Raw genomic sequence first — 20,949 nt, 5'->3', positions numbered from 1 at the left:
TAAACCTAGGGGTACTGCTTTTATATGGCATCTTCCGAGTTACTTGGCAACTCTTGAGGAGTTCATAAACAGATTGAAAGGGTGGTGGGGGGAATTCTCTGATAATAATGCTGAACACAAAGAAGATCATGTACTATTTTGGGAGACAGCAAAGGCGGTACTAAGAGGGAATATAATCTCATACACGATTCAGGCTCGCTATAATCAGGCCACCGACACAGTACGAGCCACATATACCACCTTCTTAGCGAACCCAACGGACTCTAATAAAACCAAATGGGTGACAGCCAAACATAATTATGATTATTATTTGGAGCAGAAAACAAAGCTATTTTTGGACCAGAAGTCAGCAGATTTGTTTAAATTCGGCAACAAAGCAGGTAAAATGTAAACCAATCTAACAAGAACTCAAAGCTCGTTCCCCCAGGTTAATGGCATCATTAATGAGTCAGGGGAAAAATTTACTGACCCGAAAAGCATCACAGATTGCTTCGGGCGTTATTATGCTAGGCTGTACCAGCAGGATCAGTACAATATTGCCAGAGTAGGGGAACTGCTGGCCGGGGTACGATTGCCACAGGCCTCAGTGGAAATGTTGAGTCATTTTAATGCCCAGATTACAGCTGAAGAGGTGGAGAAAACCATTAAATCGCTGTACAATGGGAAAGCATCGGGGCCCGATGGCTACCCGGCTGAGTTCTTTAAAGCGCTCAGTGGAGAGGTGACTCCGACCCTGGTGTCTCTGTTTAACTCATGCCTACAAGGTGGGGAAATAATACCCTCAGGAAATATGGCCCATATAAAAAGTCACCCCAAAGCCTGGCAAGGACTTGTCCCTAGCTAGCTCTTATAGTCCAATTTCGCTTATTAATCAGATAATGTCATACTGCAAAGCACAGGCAAACACACTAGGGGATCCTGAAAAACTGTCTTGGTTTGGGACCTTGATGGGTCGGGAGGCGGAGGTGGGCTCCTTATCGGATCTCTATCGGAAAATCCAGAATACATATTCTATCCCACTAGGAGACAGAGTATTTAGAAAATGGGAGCGTGATGACGTAATCTCACACCACGTGAGATTTCATGGTAGATCGTCAAGCAAGATGGCAGTGGCCGGCCCGTCACGAGCAAATGGAGGGGGTAAGTTTGATTTAAAAAAAAATGTCATTGTTAATTTTACACTGTTTTTAAACTCAGATGCCGTGATTATGTATGAACGCGGCATCTGAGGGGTACAATAATGGGGGAGGCGCTATCGCAGCTCCCTGTCATTGCACCCGAAGTAATTCGTCACGGAGCAAATATTTTTTGTAAAATTCTGCGAATCAGCCGAATCGAACTTTTCATAAATTTGCTCATCTCTACCCAAGATAACAGCGTGTATGGAAAGAGTTAGACAAGCTATTAGCAGTGAAGTATGGAGAGAAATGCAGTTTAGGATTATGCACAGGGCCACATATGCCTTTGACCTCTCATACAGAGATGACCCGCACACTACCTTCGATGGTGCCCAAAGTGCAAACTACCAAAAGCAAACCTGCTACATGGACTCTGGGACTGCCCTAACTTGAGTTAACTATGGAGAGATGCTGTCGAGTATATCAAGAAGGTGTGGGACATAGAGGTGCGACTTACTCCTCAGCAGTGTATCTTCCATTATATTCCAACAGATCCAAATGGCGATTCTTCTAATGTGATAGGTATACAGGGGATACATCTTTTATTGCTAGCTGTTAAAAAGAACATACTGAGGCACTGGTTATATCCTACCTCTCCAGTATTCCAGTAAGTGATCGGTACCATGAAATATCTTTTATACATGGACAGATTAGACACAGAAAAACATAACGAAAAGGCGACCAAGTGTTTTTTCTATAAGTGGAGGAAATCCATGACGTATTCTTTAACAGAGGAAACATTACTGGAACTGATGGTCCCGTTTCGTGACACCACGTGGTATTTTGAGACACAGACTAAGGGCACTTTAGGAGGACTAATCCCTAGAGGTGAAAGGGACCAATAACAGAAGATAGGGAAAGTCTGGAGGAATTTAAAGACGACCTTTCATCTGTTTAGCCCTAGTCTAATTAGGGTCTTACCTTATAGGGCGGCCCCACTGATGCTCATTCTCCCTGGCTATGAGCAGTGCGCTCTGATTGGATGCGCTCACAGCCAGGGAGAAGAGAAACGCTCCAGTCTCCGCCTAGTATAACCAAGTCGGCTAGTTAGAATATAAGGCGCCGAAATAAACAGGGGACAACAGCGGACGAACGGGGGGTCTTTGAAAAAAAAAAAAGTGCGATGACATCAGTGGGGGCCGCCCTATAAGGTAAGACCCTAATTAGACTAGGGTTAAACAGATGAAAGGTCCTCTTTAAGGTTTGGGATAACCCAAGGAGCAGACTATGTTTTTGGTTTAGTTTGATAATTTTGGGAATTTTATGGGGGTAATAATTAAAATGGGGAGCGGAGGGTAATTATTACTTCTCTTTGAACACTGTGGATTGTTTTTATTGAAAAAACGTGATAAGAAAGATTCCGATATAATTGTGATTTCATTGAATATGTCAATTTGAAGTCTTATTATGTGCCAATTTGTATCCCTCTGCTTTTTCCTCAATAAAATATGTTTTTTTTTAAAAACAAACCAAAAAACAGGGATTAATTATAGAAGGGATAGGGGAGCTAAATCTTTTGGGGGGAGTTGCCCTAGAATTTAGTTAGATACAATACATTATATACAACTTACCTGTCCAGTGAGTGCAGCACCGCTGCTTGGCTTCTGTAAGTGAAGGAATAAATGTATTACAACCTTGTCTTAATGTTTTAATTCAGATTTTACAGAGATTGAATACCTCACTCACCTGCAGGTTCCCATAAATGTGATTGAGAGCTTCATAAGCCCCATTGTAGTTACAGTTGTTGATGTATTCAAGGTTGGTTAACCCGCAGCCTCCTCCATAGTAGTCTGTTGGCTGTAAGGAACCACAAATACCATAGGTCAATAATTACATTACTCATCCAGGGATGATGATGACAACAGAAGACTCCTATTCTCACGTTCAGAGGAGAATATGAAGAATGCTAACTACAGTGTCCCATGGCATTCCCCCAAATACCACCACAAGGATATACAGTGCATTCAGAAAGTCTTCAGACACTTTCACTTTTTTATGTTGCAGCCTTGTGCTAAAATAAAAAAAATCTAATTTTTTTTGCCCATCATTTTGCATTCAATATCCCATAATAGCAATGTGAAAACAGAATGTTCAAGATCATTGCTAATTTATTGAAAAGGAAAAAATTACAGCCTCCAGTCTTCTTGGGTATGATACCATAAGGTTTGCACACCTTGATTTGGGGATTTTCTGTCATTCTTTGCACATCCTATCAAGCTTTGTCACGTTGGATGGGGAGCATTGTTGGTCAGCCATTTTTAGGTCTCTCCAGAGATGTTCTCAAGTCAGGGCTCTGGCTCGACCACTCAAGGACATTCATAGAGTTGTTTCTAAGCCACTGTGTTGTCTTGGCTATGTGCTTAGGGTCATTTTCTTATTGGAATATGAACCTTTGGCCCAGACTGAGCTCCAGGGCACTCTGGATGAGGTTTTCATTAAAGGGAATCTGTTAGCTCAAAAACACCCTCCAGACTAGAATAAGTGCGGTGTAAGTGATGCTGAGTTCGTTTATGCAATTTTTATCTTCATACTCACTTGCATTCTGATGCTGTACTCCGACAAACCAGCAGTAAAATGCATTGAGAGGACTCACATTCTCCAACACATAATGAAGTGGACTCAAAGAGGAGTCCTGTCAATTAATTTTACTGCTGGTTTGTGGAAGCACAGTGTTGGAATGCAAGTGATTATGAAGATAAATTACATAATACACTATACACCACTTATTTTAGTTTGGAGTGTTTTGGAGCTGGCAGATTCCCTTTAAGAATATCTCTGTACTTTGCTCTATTTCCTTCAACTCTGACTAGTCTCCCTGTCCCAGGCATTGGAAAAACATCCCACAGCATGATGCTGCCACCACCATGTTTCATTGTAGGGATGGTATCAGGTAGGTGAGCAATGCCTGGTTTCCTCCAGACATAAGGCTTAGAATTGAGGTCACAAAATTCAATCTTGGTTTCATCAGACCAAAGACTGTTGTTTCTCCCAGTCTCAGAGTCCTTTAGGTGCCCTTTTGCAACTCTAGGGGGGCTTTTATATATCTCTTACTGGAGAGAGCTTTTTTTTTTCTGGCCACACTGCCATAAAGCCCAGATTGGTGGACTATTGTAGTGATGGTTAACTCTCTGGAAGTTTTTCCCATCTGTACACAGGATCATCGAAGCTCAGCCATTGGGTTCTTGGTAACTTCTCTTAACAAGGCCCTTCTCCCCTCAATTACTTAGTTTTGTGGGGCATCCAGCTCTAGGTAGAGTTCTGGTTGTTCCAAACTTCTTCCAGTTAAGAAATATGGAGGCCACTGTGCTTTTTTGGAACTTTTAGTGCAGCAGATTTTTTGTATACCCCTCTCCAGATCTGTGCCTCCACAAGATCATGTCTCTGGGCTTTAAAGGGCAAATATTTCCTCCCCATGGCTTGGTTTCTGGTATCTTTGCAAATTATGTCTAATGAACTGAATTTACCACAGGTGGACTCCAATCAAGGTGTAGAAACATCTCAAAGATGATCACGAGAAATGGTGAAAGTGTCATAGCAAAGGGTCTTAATACTTATATACATGCCATTTTCCTTTTTAATAAATTTGCAAACATTTTTACAATTTTGTTTTCACTGTTATTATGATGTGTTGAGTGCAGAATGATGGTGAAAACAATTTGTTTTTATTTTAGCACAAGGCCTCAACATATCACAATGCGGAAAAAGTGAAAGGGCCTTAAGACTTTCCAAATGCTCTATAGGTAAATACAACTCTCACCATTCCATGCTCAGCTGGAACATCATACACAGTCTTGATAGCTCCAGGACTGGTGATGTAGGATGTATAATATTCTTCCTGCTTTTTCACCACACCTAAAATGGACAGCAGTCTGGTTGGACAATAAGTGGGACCCACACAAAGCAATGGACATTCCTTGCTTTCAGTCAGAATCATGTGATGCCTCAGCTTCATATAAGATTCCTTTGGCTAGAACCTATTTATCAAACATATCTTGACGTTCAAATTTATGATAGACCAACCCTTTTGTAAAAAAAAATTAACCTGCCCTGATGTTTTATCGGAGTAAGTCTATATAAAGGCCACCCTAGGACAGTCCTCCCATGCTGGTTACTATTACTATTACTATTAGGGTAGTGGTCACTGTGAGCCCTGCAGCTCATGGAGCCTATCTCTAATAACTCAAAGGCCAGGGTAAATAAGTGATCACTGTAAAGGAAGAAAACTCACAAATGCGGGTGGTCATTTGCCAGGATTTGCTATATGGCCCCAAGGATTCTTGTTAAGCCCTTGAGTCCTCTGCCCCTATTGGACGCAGAGCTGGAAGTCAGCTAGTAGGGCAAAGCCAGAGTGTCTTACAGCTAATAGGGCTGTAGGATAATACCTTACACTACATGTAAAATATAGAACTCAATGGTGTACCTGAGCAACAGATATTCTATGGCAGACTCTTCCCTGGTAAAGTTGGCCCTACGTGGTAAGATCCTACGTGTGAGAATTGTGTCTATATTATTTGACTCACCTGGAACGACAACAGAGTCACGAGTTCCAGAAAAAATGAACACTCTACTGTTGGCAAGGTTGGATAAGGGATCGACTAGTAAACTGTTGGCATAACTCTGAGTCTGAGATTTCAGTGAGGCGACATTAATGCTTGTGGGGAGTTTCATACAAGCATTAGTTGCAGTCATCATGCTTCCTTGGGCACAGTAGTAAGGTCCTGTTGGGGCATTGAAAGAGAATGTATCATTGGAAAATAACTTGACCTCATTGTATTATAAATGGTTAACAACTGTATTTTAAACTTAGAGGTAGATAACATACGAGATGACGGATGTTACTCCCATCCTCCTCGCTCTTCTTCCACAAGTCATAATGCATCCTCACTACATTCTCCCATAGAAGTCAATGAGTTTTTTTCTGAGTACTTTTTAAAGGAGTTGTCCCACCATCAAATGTTATTTTAATATAATTCAGCAGGAGAAACTAGCTACTTTTGTAATTTACTTTCTGTTATAAAAATACTTTGTGAGATGTTCTCTTTGCTTCACTGTAATGGTGCTTCCTGGTGTTTGATCTATATAGTAATGTGCACATCAATCTACTGAGATGGTCGCACATGCTCTGCTCCATACTTCAACTGCCACCAGCCATATCTACTGTTAGAAGCTGTGACAATTACAAGGAGAGAGCTGCAGTAGAAAGGACATGACCCATGACAGGGAGATAGCTGAAGCAGAAAGGACACCCCCTTCCCCCTGAGCTGTGACATGGAGAGAGCTGCAGTAGAAACGACATGCCTCCTGAGGCTACTTTCACACTAGCGTTCGGAGCGGATCCGTCTGATGTGTCATCAGACGGATCCGCTCCGATAATGCAGACGTTCGCATCCGTTCAGAACGGATGCGTCTGCATTAAAACTTAGAAAATTTTCTAAGTGTGAAAGTTGTCTGAGCGGATCCGTTCAGACTTTACATTGTAAGTCAATGGGGAACGGATCCGCTTGAAGATTGAGCCATATGGTGTCATCTTCAAGCGGATCCGCCCCCATTGACTTACATTGTAAGTCTGGACGGATCCGCTCGCCTCCGCACGGCCAGGCGGACACCCGAACGCTGCAAGCAGCGTTCAGGTGTCCGCTCACTGAGCGGAGCGGAGGCTGAACGCTGCCAGGCGGATGCATTCTCAGTGGATCCACCTCCACTGAGAATGCATTGGGGCCAGACGGATGCGTTCGGGGCCGCTCGTGAGCCCCTTCAAACGGAGCGCACGAGCGGACACCCGAACGCTAGTGTGAAAGTAGCCTGAGCTGTGCCAGGGAGAGCTGCAGCAGAAAGAACACACCCCCTGAGCTGTGAATGGAGAGAGCTGTAGGAGGAAGAATACACCCCCTGAGAAAGAACACGTCTCCTGAGCTGTCAGCTTGAAAAAAAATCCAGCATAGCAAATGGTGCAATGAATGGGGAGATCTCTGGAACCATGTGAGGTACAGGGCTGCTTCTAGCTCTGTTAGTGATTGTCATTATTATTAGCAGTACTAACAGTAATAACTTCAACAATAAATTACTATACTATCTATTATTTGCTTCTTTCCTATAAGATAATATTTTAGCTTTATAGATATTTTTATCCATGCAAATTGACATCATCTTCTGACATCATGACGACATCTTCTAATTAATACAATTACAGCAAAGAATACATTTCATATCCATTTTTATTCCCTTGCACCTCCCCTACCACTCTCCACCCTCTACATTTTTTTTGTTTTCTCCCAGAAAAGCTTTATAGATTTTATTTTTAATAATTTAAGCAATGATTTTAATAATAAAAAAAAAAAATCTGCTTCTGTTACCTTTTTTACGGTATAGTTAACATTTTAAACATATGAATAACAATGAATATGAAATGGTTAGTGGCCAGGGGTGGAAAGAGTTACAGAAACAGCCAAGCGGCTGGTGCTCCGCTGTTTCAGTAACTTCCAATGCAGTGAATGGGAGTTACGTAAACAGCGTAGCACTGCGAGTAAAGTTGGGGCAGATTTTCTAATGCTGTTGCACTTTCCAATTTATAAGAATGCAAGTAAGTTTAGACAAATTTGCAATTCAGGTGCATGGACCTTTATAAATTTGGGGTATGTTAAATGTTATGCCAGAATTCTGTCCGTGCGCTGTGTAAAAGCAATCTGCCGCCGGCACACCGCTGCTTTGCATGGGGATAAGTGATGGCATAGCCTCAGAGGACATCGCTGCATGTAATAGCAGTGGTGTACTGTGCTACTATATGACGATTGCTGGGAGGGAACGCTTCCCCCCAAAAAATCGTTTACGGCATCGAGGATCCTAATGCACCCTTAACTTGATGTTAAACTGTGCTAGATTTATCACAATGGCTGATGCTGGCTGATAAATCCAATACATGGGTGCATGGAGGTGCATTTAGGCCACTCTCCTTTCCTGTGAAGCCCTTTATTGATGCCATGTCCCCTTGTAGGAGAAGACATAAATAGGTTAGAAAAGTGTGTAAAGCAGTTCATAAATGTGGTGAAAAGCGTATACGCCAATATTTCTGCACGTTTTCAATTGTTAAACTCCTCTGCTGTGTCTTTAACGAGGGAGTTACAGACACAACATAACTCCTAGTAACCTCTATGGGAGTTAATGTTAATTGTTAATTGTTCTTATCTCAGCCATTTAAGCTATCTAATGTATAACTAAATAAAACAAAACTTGCTCAAGTTTCATGAAAATCATTTATTTAATTATATAAAGCCGTAAATAAGTTTAAAAAATGAAACCACTTGACCCCTAGAGGGCTTTTTGTTTTTGCCTTTTCATTTTTCACTCCCTGCCTTTCTGGAGCCATAACTTTTGTATTTTTCCATTCACATAGTCGTATGAGGGCTTGTTTTTTTGCTGGACAAGTTGTGCTTTGTAATGGCACCATTTAATATTGCAGATGATGTAGTGGGGAGCTGGAAAAAAATCCAAATGGGGTGGAATTGTAAATAAAACGCAATTCCATCACAGTTTTATGAGTTTTGTTTTAACTCGTTCCCTATGCTGTAAAACTGGTGTATTACGTTCCTTCTCCGGTTCAGTATGATTATGGCAATACCACAGTAAAGTTTTTCTTGTGTTTTAATAAAATAAAAAAATAAAAACTTGAAAAAAAAAATATATTTTTTCTTTTCATTGCCATATTCTGACCCATATAACTTTTTTGTAGTTATGTGTACAGAGCTGTGTGAGGGGTCATTTTCTGCAGTGGATCTGTACTTTTTATCTTTGGGGTGTGTATGACTTTTCGATAACTTTCTATTAAATTTTTAGTGGGAGGTGAAGCAACCAAAAAACAGCATATCAGCCATTTTGACTTTTTTTTCCCGTTTAGCCATTTACTGTATGGCATAAATATTTTTAGATTTTAATAGTACCGGCGTTTTTGCATGCTGTGATATCCATTTTTATTTTATTTTTTAGTGTTTATTCATTTAGATTTTAGTAAAAGGGCGTGATTAGAATTGTTATATTTAAAATTTTTCTCATACTGCAGCTGCAGATCATTCAGGAGGACCAAGGCTTCCGCACAAACTATCCGGCTCCCCTGATCTGCGCTAGGGGGAGCAAGTGCACACCTGGGAGCTCAAGCTGCCAGGTTTTTGCCACCGCCTCTGAGTGGTTAAATGTGTGTGATCGATGTTATCATTAAATGTATTCATTAGCACCGGGTGTCTGCAATCATTACATTGCTTGTCCCATAGACTCCAATGAATTACCATTGCAGCCTATGGTACATTCAGTACGTTCACAGGGCTCGTGACCTCAAGGATCTGAGGGGTTAAATGTCTGTAAGTGGCGTTATTGATGATCACAGACATAAGCTCCAGCTGTCTGCTGTTTTAAACAGCTGCAACCCAGCAGCAATGGCACCTGCTCAGCACTATGTTTGAAGACCTGATTTCTGCCATCAGGGGCGGATTGGCCATAGACCTTACAGGGAAATTTCCCAGTGGGCCGATGTCCCAGGTGGCCACCCAAGTCCTCCTCTCTGCCGCTTGCCAGGTACATAATGAGCTCTCAGCGGTAATTAATGCTGGGAGAATCAAGTACTCAAGTACCCAGCCAGTGACCACACATGTCTTTTTGAATTCAACTATGTCCAACATCTCACTTCCTAGGCCCCCTGCTCCATATCTTAATCAGAGACAACTGGAGGAGGAGGAGAACAGAAAATGGCATCTATTGATTGCCAACACAGAGGGAAAGCTTTTGGGGCAATATACTGTGCTGCACTGTGGCATATGGTATTTTGTGCTATGGTATTGCTGACCCCGCCTACTTATGTTGCCGTGCCTCCTGTCAATTTAGACCCTCCTAAAACATGGGGCAACTTATAGGTTTTTTGTCCAGGGCCACTTCAAGTTTCCAATCTGCCCCTGTCTGCCATACATGTACGACGGAAGTTGGGAAGAGGTTAAACATATTTCTAAAAATATTTGGAGATATTTTTTTTATTATTATGAAATTTTTGTCACTAAACCTAATAAATAGGCTGAGACTTCTGTTCTGTAGAGGTCACTTTTCAGTAGTCATTTCATTATCACAGGCAGTAGTACAATAAAAGTTTACACCTATATATAGGTATATAGGTATATAATACATGATGGAAACAGCTCACCTCCTCCCCCTCTATACACAGTGACCTCTGCACAGGTCACAGGGCATGCCCACTACACTCTGCCATAGAAGTCAAAGCACAACTCCTGTCTACAGGTTCCTATGATCCATGTGGCTCCTGTAAAGTGCATCTCTGAATGCTGTCAGCGGCCTAGGCAAGATGGCTGGCCACAATATCATCTGTTTACCACACAATCATTCTGTTTACCTCCAGCAAAAAGGCCAGCTCCGATTACCCTCTTAGATTGGGCAATATGAAACTGGCTAGCCATGTATGATCCTGAGGACAGTCCAGAGACAGACACATCACTTTCGAGATTGTACTTGCCTATAAGGAAGAAAAATTGAATTCAGCATAAATTCAGCAATAGATGCATTGCAATTATGGCATTGAAATCCACAATGGATCATTCCTTTTCTCTAAATATGAAGAACTTTATCTCACCAAGCTTTGACTGTCCATAGCAGAAACCAACCAAGAAGAGCAAGATAAAAAAAGCCTTCATGTTTCCTTAAAGAGCTTTAGGATTCTATGAGGAGATTATCCTGACTAGCCAAAAGGTATAGGGGTTTATATAATGGTAAACACAAGCTTCAACCTTGACTTGATAGAAGCGTGATTTGTAGGCCTTGAAAAACATCTGTGTGAACAGTTTTAGCTTTAAATATAGCTTATTTCTGATTATTAAAATAAGATTGAGCAAAGTGAACAAACAGTCCATACTCATTAAAGGTGCATTAATCTTCTCTGACAGATGGTTGATAAATCAAGTCAGTGAAAGGTGGAACTGAGAAATTCCACTTTTGCCATGCTAAGTTGAATTAGTCTATGTAACTTCTCTGAATTTCTTTAGCAGTTCCCTCTAAGCTACAGGTTGTAGCTTCTTAATCACAATAAAAACCCATTAAGACACCATAATGGCTTCCAGAAATTTGTGTTTATTCATAATCATTAGATAGAGACTTGTTATTAGGATACATCATACTCATAAAGTAGCCAGATTTGTTATTTGGCTCGCTGATGAGTTAGCGGACTTCTTAATTCATCTTTTGTATCATTTTGTAGATATATAGCAGTAATGGCATAAGGTTTGATCCCATTGCGGTCCCCTTTTAGCACAGTATGATATACCTATGTCATCTGTAGGGAAGTTCTAATTACATTCAATCAAATTTAATCAAACCTGTAACCACATGCATTGCACATAGCATATATTATGCCTTGAAGCATTGATGATATTTATAATACTATCTCTGTGACACAATATACTTTTGTAATCACATTTGGTCTGAGTATTAAAATTCTGTTATGGTCATTGGTATATTGCTATTTGTAATATATAATATCCTCAATCATAACAGTGATAAAAAAAAATTAACTCTAAAATGTTTTATCCACCGTAAAGAGATTGTTCCGTTTCTGAAAGTCATTGTTTTTTCAATTGAGTTCATATACCGTACTTTATGCACATAAAAAGACTTCAGTCATGAACACAATGCCACTAGTCAGGATTGATTAATGTTCTTCACCGTTGAGTTTCCCTTCTTTGTCTGCTCTTACATATAGGGTTTGTAAAGCCCCTTTTTATGCTAATTGATTGAACTAAGTAGCTATACAACAAAGTCCATTAATAGCTGCACAACCTTGGGTCTAAAAATACAACACATATATAGTGCATTATATGCTTAACATACAGCAGTTATTGACATGATGGGGACAAATATTTATTTTGTTACAGTTTAACTGGTCCTTCTGCTGCACAGATAATTGTCTGATCTCTGTAATCCCTAAATACCCATGATATACATGATTTGAGCACCAAGCAGATTTCAATTGGGGCTACTCCTAAGGGTGAACGTTGAGCTCTATGAAATGTTTTCTCCAAAGGGATATTGATTGGGCCAGAAAGGGTTTTGTTAGGGGCCCTTGTGGTGTATGGCATGAACTTCTTGAAATCCCGGGTGGTTCGCAGTTTCAGATATTCGATGCCAGATATTTGAAGTGGAGGAAATAACCCCACAGAGAATGAAGAAGCTACAACAAATCCCTGCACAGGAGAGGCCCTGGCCGATTTGGGACAAGAAGGTCCAAAGGGAACCGAAGCTCTGAGATACTGCCCTTGTGATAGAGAACTGAATCGATTCTATTGAGTAAACCAAGGCAAATGGTGAGGGTGCTATTCATTAAAAAGGGGGTAGTGTAAGAGATGGAACAAAGTGCACACTTAAAAAGCAAACTTGGATCCTTTCTGTTAAACTTGTTTCTATAGGTGTCTGTTGACCCTGTTGCTATGTCTACTTCATCTAGTTGGACAGCTGGACTATAATGTGACTATATCTTCATGTGCTTGCAGTTTAAATGCTGCTTTATTTTTTACATTCATGTTCACATGCTAAATTGGAAATGTTATGTAGTATGTTACATATGTAAATTAAATTAATAGCAGTGGGCACTCATTATCTACAACCACCCGGGGACAACAGGTCAAAAAGATTCACATTTATTACCACATCAACCTGATAAAAAAAAATAAAAATACTCAAAAAATAAAAGTACAAAAGTACAATAAAATGATACATATACACTGCTCAAAAAAATAAAGGGAACACTTAAACAACACAATGTAACTCCAAGTCAATCACACTTCTGTGAAATCAAACTGTCCACTTAGGAAGCAACACTGAGTGACAATCAATTTCACATGCTGTTGTGCAAATGGGATAGAAAACAGGTGGAAATTATAGGCAATTAGCAAGACACCCCCAATAAAAGAGTGGTTCTGCAGGTGGTGACCACAGACCATTTCTCAGTTCCTATGCTTCCTGGCTGATGTTTTGGTCACTTTTGAATGCTGGCGGTGCTTTCACTCTAGTGGTAGCATGAGACGGAGTCTACAACCCACACAAGTGGCTCAGGTAGTGCAGCTTATCCAGGATGGCACATCAATGCGAGCTGTGGCAAGAAGGTTTGCTGTGTCTGTCAGCGTAGTGTCCAGAGCATGGAGGCGCTACCAGGAGACAGGCCAGTACATCAGGAGACATAGGCCGTAGGAGGGCAACAACCCAGCAGCAGGACCGCTACCTCCGCCTTTGTGCAAGGAGGAACAGGAGGAGCACTGCCAGAGCCCTGCAAAATGACCTCCAGCAGGCCACAAATGTGCATGTGTCTGCTCAAACAGACTGTGTCAGAAACAGACTCCATGAGGGTGATATGAGGGCCCGACGTCCACAGGTGGGGGTTGTGCTTACAGCCCAACACCGTGCAGGACGTTTGGCATTTGCCAGAGAACACCAAGATTGGCAAATTCGCCACTGGCGCCCTGTGCTCTTCACAGATGAAAGCAGGTTCACACTGAGCACATGTGACAGACGTGACAGAGTCTGGAGACGCTGTGGAGAACGTTCTGCTGCCTGCAACATCCTCCAGCATGACCGGTTTGGCTTTGGGTCAGTAATGGTGTGGGGTGGCATTTCTTTGGAGGGCTTCACAGCCCTCCATGTGCTCGCCAGAGGTAGCCTGACTGCCATTAGGTACCGAGATGAGATCCTCAGACCCCTTGTGAGACCATATGGTGGTGCGGTTGGCCCTGGGTTCCTCCTAATGCAAGACAATGCTAGACCTCATGTGGCTGGAGTGTGTCAGCAGTTCCTGCAAGACGAAGGCATTGATGCTATGGACTGGCCCGCCCATTCCCCAGACCTGAATCCAATTGAGCACATCTGGGACATCATGTCTCGCTCTATCCACCAACGTCACGTTGCACCACAGACTGTCCAGGAGTTGGCAGGTGCTTTAGTCCAGGTCTGGGAGGAGATCCCTCAGGAGACCGTCTGCCACCTCATCAGGAGCATGTAGGGAGGTCATACAGGCACGTGGAGGCCACACACACTACTGAGCCTCATTTTGACTTGTTTTAAGGACATTACATCAAAGTTGGATCAGCCTGTAGTGTGTTTTTCCACTTTAATTTTGAGTGTGACTCCAAATCCAGACCTCCATGGGTTGAAAAATTTGATTTCCATTTTTTAATTTTTGTGTGATTTTGTTGTCAGCACATTCAACGATGTAAAGAACAAAGTATTTCAGAAGAATATTTAATTAATTCAGATCTAGGATATGTTATTTTTGTGTTCCCTTTATTTTTTTGAGCAGTGTATTTACTTCCTATTGTGGTTCAAGTATAGTATCTGTATTCACTTCCTGCTGTATCTATATTCACTTTTTGCAGTGGTCCAGATATATATTAGATTGATCACATAGACAGCGATATTAAGAAATCTACCAAAAAGATAGTAACATGGAAAAATGTTGACTATCCCATGTGACTATCTTTTTGGTAGATTTCTTGATATCACTGTCTCTGTGATCAATCTAATATATATCTGGACCACGGCAGGAAGTGAATATAGATAGAGCAGGAAGTGAATACAGATACTATACTTGAACCACAATAGGAAGTAAATACTGTATGTATAATTTTATTGTACTTTTGTACTTTTATATTTTGAGTGTTTTTATTGTTTTTTATCAGATTGATGTGGTAATAAATGTGAATCTTTTTGACCTGTTGCCTGCCGCTATTAATTTAATTGACATTTTATCCATTTATTGATTGGGTGAATCAATTAGGTCAAGTGCACCGTATCCATATTAACAGACGGGTGAGCCTCTATATTATTATTTATTTATGTTACATATGTGCTGTGTGTGTCATATACTGCTGGGAAACGCCAGCAGGAGAAGATACTGCACTAAGGAGGGTAAAACGCCCTGAACATAGCTGTCAAATGGTAGGAAATGTCACAGGTAGTTAGTGATGACATATCACCACTCTGAAGAACTCAAACATCTTGGCAAAAATGCGATGGGCATTGTAGATGAGCCACACTGGTATAATGCACTGTAAATGTGGATACACTGCACTGTGATATATTGTAAAGTATGTGTGTAACACTGAGGTTATGATGCCATAGACTGACTAATTGTATCATTACTTTAGATAATATGTGTGGGTGCAAAAACATTTTGAACATGTAACTTAAAGGGATTCTGTCACCAGTTTTCACCCCTGTCAGCTAAACATACCGGTATGCTGCTGATCAGGGCCTCATCACGATGCCTAATGTGGGCTTATAAATGTCATCTGTGGGCTTATTTAGCTAAAAAACAGCTTTTACTAACCTGTCAGTCAAACAAATAAGGTGCCCAAGGGGATGTTAATGGATGCCAGGTGCCGGCCGCACCCGCAGCCGTTCGTGCCCAGCGCCGCCTTTCCGGACTTCTGCGCTGCCTACTAATCCTCTGTGGCCTCTCGCTCTCCCTCCCCCCTCCTCCTGCTGCAAGATCTCGGCGTGCGCACAGGCCTCTGCCTGATGCGCCCATGCGGACTTCTCCATTTGGCTTCTTACAGCGAAGTGCGCATGCGCCGGCACTTCGCTCAACCCCTGTATGCGCGAGATCTTACAGCAGGAGGGGGGGGGAGGGAGGGAGAGCGAGAGGCGGCCCAGAGGATTAGGAGGCGGCGCAGAAGTCCGGAAAGGCGGCGCTGAGCACGAACGGCGGCGGGTGCGGCCGGCACCTGGCATCGCTTCACATCCCCTTGGGCACCTTATTTGTTTGACTGACAGGTTAGTAATAGCTGTTTTTTAGCTAAATAAGCCCACAGATGACATTTATAAGCCCACATTAGGAATCGTGATGAGGCCCTGATCAGCAGCATATGTTTAGCTGACAGGGTTGAAAACTGGTGACAGAATCCCTTTAACATCTTTAACTGTCATATTTATTTATTTATTTTGAAAATGTGTAGGGACACGGAAAGGGAAAATTTTTCTAATATACTTTATTTAGGGAAAACCTTTATTTATATTAGAAAACCTGGGCTGAAATGTCCCTTAGCAGCAATCTTTTTCACAGACTCTGCTAAGGGACATCTGCACTGACTAGGAAGACAGGCTGGGAGCTAGCGGACGTCTGCCTGCAATGCTCCCTCATATAGTAGTGACAATACAGTTATAATTCATAAAATATACATTAATATATAAATAAATATATAGTTTGTTATTGCTCACTGATCAGCGTGGCTTGTACTCCCAGTGCATGTAATGAACCAGCTGCCGGGAGCAATATATGAGTGAGCGGTAAGCGCTCACTACAGGCAATGCAGGGAGAAGCTCCTCTACCGTATATAGGGACAGTTATAGTATAACTGTTTCCTTCACACAATCATCCAGTTAAATTATAAAGTTCTGTCTGCTTGCTGCCACCAATAGAGGGAGCTCTCAGTATAGGGATTTATACCACTGCTATTGAGCTCAGTAATAAATTAATATGCAGTGAGCTCAACCAAGTGACAATGAAAATAATGTTTCCATGTAACTAATGTTTTATACTGACTTTTCATAGGGAGAAAGGAGATTTCCAGGCCCTATGAACCATTTTTAGGCGTGTCAATGCAATCTTTGCTAATTTATTGAAAAGGCAATACTAAAATATTGCATTGCCATAATTATTCAGACCCTTTACTCAGGACTTCGTTGAAGCACCTTTGACAGCATCTACAGCCTCCAGACTTCTTGAGTATGATACCAAAAGGTTTTTTGTACCGGGATTTGGGAATTTTCTGTTATTCTTCTCTGCAGATCCTCTCAAGTTCTGTCAGGTTGGATGGGGTCCGTCAGTGGACAGCCATTTTCACGCCTCTCCAGAGATGTTCTATTGGGTTCAAGTCAGGGCTCTGGCTGGACCACACAAGAACATTTACAGAGTTGTCCCTAGGCCATGCCAGTGTTGTCTTGGCTATGAGCTTAGAGTCATTGTTTTGTTGGAAGGTGAACCTTCAGCACAGTCTGAGATCCAGAGCAGGTTTTCACTAAGAATATCTGTACTTTGCTTCATTCAAATTTCCCTCAATCCTGACCAGTCTCCCTGTCCCAGTCAATGAAAAACACTGCCACAGCAAGTTGCTGCCACCACCATGCTTTACTGTAGGGAAGGTATTGGGCAGGTCATGAGCAGTAGTGTCTGGTTTGTTACAGATATGACGCTTACAATTGAGTTCAATGTTGGTTTCATCAGACCAGAGAATCTTGTTTCTCACAGTCTGAGAGTTCTTTAGGTGCTTTTTTGCAAACTTCAGGCAAGCTTGTGTGTGTCTGTTACTGGGAGAGGCTTTTTTTTCTCTTGCCAATCTTCCTTAAAACGCAGACTGGAGGAATTGCTGCAGTGATGGCTGACCTTATAGAAGTTTCTCCAATCTACATGCAGGATCTTTAGAGCTTAGCCAGAGTGACCACTGGGGTATTGGTCACCTCTCTTACCAAGGCGATTCTCCCATGATTACTAAGTTTGGTGCTCTAGGAAGAGTCCTGGTTATTCCAAACTACTTCCAGAATTTTTTGTACCCTTCTCCAGATCTGTGCCTCCACAAGATCATGTCTCCGGGCTCTAAAGGGCAATTCTTTCCTCCCCATGGCTTGGTTTTTGCTCTGATATGTATTGTCAGCTGTGAGACCTATACAAAGGCAGGGGCAGATTGGCCATAGACCTTACAGGGAAATTTCCCAGTAGGCCGATGCCCAGGGGGCCGCCTGGGACCTCCCCACAGCCGGCCAGTGGAAGTTTTTGGGGATGTACTTTGTGCTGCTGGTGGCAGTGTTATGTGAAGGACTGTGGTATTTGACTCTGTTGGGGTGGTATAATGTGCCACAATATGGTATTGCTGGCCTTGCCTTCCATCAATTTGGAGGCTGTAGATGCTACAAAACGGGGCCACTTTTAGTATTTTTTCTAGGGCCAATTTAAGTTCCCAGTCCGCCTCTGTACACAGGGCTGTGTGTTTCCAAATCATGTCAAATAAACTGAATTTACCACAAGTGGACTCCAGTCAAGGTGTAAAAATATCTGAAAGATGATTAAAGGAAATGGGAGGCCCTCAGAGCTAAAATCTAAGTGTCATAGCAAAGGTTCTGAATACTTATGTGAACGCAAAAACGTTAGTTTTTCCATTTAGATAAATTTTCACTTTGTCATTATGGGGTATTAAGTACAGAATGAAGGAGAAAATGTTTTTTTTTTTTATTCAGGCACAAGACCACAACATAACAAAATGTGAATAAAGTGAACTTCATCTCAAAGCCTGGACATCAGTTGCAGTAGAGGATAAGTCCTTTAAATCTTACAGATTAAACAGGGAATGTTATTGTTCAAGATTCACAATGTTTGCTTTTTCAAATCTCTATAAAAAGATGTTCCCATGTGAACGATTCCATAGAGAAGCAAATAACAAGCAGGTGTAAGGAGGCCACCATACTTTTAACATTATCCGCAAGTTCAGCCTTGATGACTTTGTAAATAAGCAACTAACTACACAAACAGGAGCTAAAGTTGTTTGGGTTTCTATATCCTGTTATTTATTCCCCAACTTCAAGTTAAAAGGGAAGGATAGGAAATATTTCCATATGGATATGTTGTCAATGTCTAAGGATGCTGGTGAGGGCTTCATGGAACTAGATGTATTGAGCAGAGATGCTCACAGATTGACTATGATTCAATTGTCAAGTCAAACACACCTTGAGGCCTTGTCAAAAAACATTCCAAATGAAAGTCCTATCCTTAAAACTGATCCATCTATCCCCTCTATAATTGGTTAAAACATTATAGAAATGTTAGAAGGGACAATAAATGTCACATTTTAGGAATGCCATCACCAGTAATTCGTGTTACTGCTGCAGCTGCTTGTGGGTGGATCATCTGCTTGTTTCTTCACTGAACTGGATAATAGGATATCCTTACTCATACGCAAATCAGTTTGATTTCTCTTTGATCCTAAAGTTCAACCCCTTCGAGACAAGTGGTAAATTAGAGTCGATATGTTTTATCTTTATCTATAAAAAAAAATCTAAAATTTACAGAAAATTTTGAAAAATTAGCTATTTTCTAAATTTGAATTTCTCTGCTTTTAAGACATAGTAATAACTTATAAAATAATTATTAATTAACATTCACCATTTGCCCACTTTATGCTGGCATCATTCTTTAAATATGCTTTATATGGGAATGCTCACCAGATGCAAACACACTGGAGCACTGCCGGCCTTCTACCTCTAAGCACTAAAACAAATAAATGCAAATAAATATATACGGCTGGCTCTCTGTCAATGTGCAACTTTGACTGAGCACATTGAAAAACTTTTCCAAGACACTCCAAGTACAATAACAGTGAACGAAGCATCTTCCGAAGTCCGGCGTGGGTAAGATCCTAAAGCGCATGCTCAAAGATATCCCGGCCGGTGAATTGAAGTGAGCGCGATTAGCACAGGAAGATTGTCAAGTCTGGTAAGAGATATCCAGCTTATCCTAATAATATCACACAAACAGTACAGTCTGGAATATAGGACATTGACACAAAAATAACACGATTTGTTATAGGACACAATATCTGACGCCATTGTAGCGCAACGCCCAGAGTGAATCTGTCTGATACTAAAAAGACTGCAGTGCCATCCGCACTAACACAAGTGTGAACTATTGCAATATAAAGGAGATGATATATCTCTGGAGTGTGGGACAATTTTGAAATATACTAAATATCTCAATTGATATAAATTGTGAAATCGCAATCCAAAATAAGTCATAAAAGCCGCCATCTGTGATAATACATGCATGAGCGCCGCATGCAAATGTTAAAGGGACCGAGACTGTATTAATGTCATTTTAAGATTTTATAAAGTGTGACGGGGCGTGGCCTGGACGTCTTCGGGAATGGCCGCGTGAAGACAGAGCTCCGTCGCCATTAACTACTAAAGGAGATTCTCCTGCCACGCCAGCGCAGCACATGGGGAAAAAATTGCCGGTCAAGCCCTCCAGCTCGTCCCGATCATCCGTCTGGGTGAATAAGACGCTCGACTCTTACCTGAGCCGTCCGCTTCACACGGCCCCGTCCGGCTGCAGCCTGCTTCCACCTCAGGCCTCCGACGCGTGTAGGAGTGAGGAGACGTGCGCACAGCCGCCATCAGGTACAAGCTACAGTACAGCGTTACAGCTTTCCACCGCCTCCCTGTCCCCGTTAGCAAGGACTTTCCTACCCTGCAGCTCTGAGGGGGCACTCTTGAATCCCACAGAAGCGAGAGAGAGGCTACATTCAGTGGGTGACACCGCCGCCATTATGCCGCCAAAATCGGCGGCTAAGCAAGCCAAGCAAATGGCCACCCCATCCCAGAGGCGACGAGATTGGGCCGAATCTTCTGAAGACCCCCCTAGTCAAACGCTTCATAGAAGGGCAGAGGGAGGAGAAGCAGCTACTTGGGAACAGGGGAACGAGTATATGGATGAGGGAGATGAAGACTCTCCACAGCCTACCCAGGGCTCTGTAATACTTCAACAAACTTTACAGCATCTGCCTACCAAGGAAGATTTTAAAATGCTGGTCTCGGAAGTCAGAAGCGCCTGCAAATCTGAGATCTCATCCCTGAGGCAGGATTTGAAGCATTTGGCAGACCGCATGGACACTATTGAAATAGATCATGATGACACCCGTAAAAGTGTGGCGCATCTACAATCTGTTATTGCTACTCAATCCCAAGTCATTAGGGA

At 41.9% G+C, this 20,949-nt stretch overlaps 1 protein-coding gene across 1 annotated transcript in view; it reads right to left on the bottom strand.

Annotated features, from left to right (window-relative positions):
- The window catches only part of LOC121001217, a 46,624-nt gene extending 26,255 nt beyond the window's left edge, over nucleotides 1-20,369 (bottom strand). Inside the window, exons 1-6 of the mRNA XM_040432226.1 lie at nucleotides 20,270-20,369; nucleotides 10,564-10,683; nucleotides 5,699-5,896; nucleotides 4,936-5,030; nucleotides 2,865-2,975; nucleotides 2,750-2,782 (exon numbers count right to left, since the gene is read on the bottom strand). Coding sequence (XP_040288160.1) covers nucleotides 2,750-2,782; nucleotides 2,865-2,975; nucleotides 4,936-5,030; nucleotides 5,699-5,896; nucleotides 10,564-10,683; nucleotides 20,270-20,369 — 657 coding nt within the window. The remainder of the gene's footprint in view (nucleotides 1-2,749; nucleotides 2,783-2,864; nucleotides 2,976-4,935; nucleotides 5,031-5,698; nucleotides 5,897-10,563; nucleotides 10,684-20,269) is intronic.
- Nucleotides 20,370-20,949: the final 580 nt, after the last annotated feature.

The sequence above is a fragment of the Bufo bufo genome, chromosome 1 (genome assembly GCF_905171765.1).
Source record: "Bufo bufo chromosome 1, aBufBuf1.1, whole genome shotgun sequence".
Lineage (NCBI taxonomy): Eukaryota > Metazoa > Chordata > Amphibia > Anura > Bufonidae > Bufo > Bufo bufo.
Note: the sequence above shows the minus strand (reverse complement) of the source record. Positions and strands in the feature narration are given on the sequence as shown.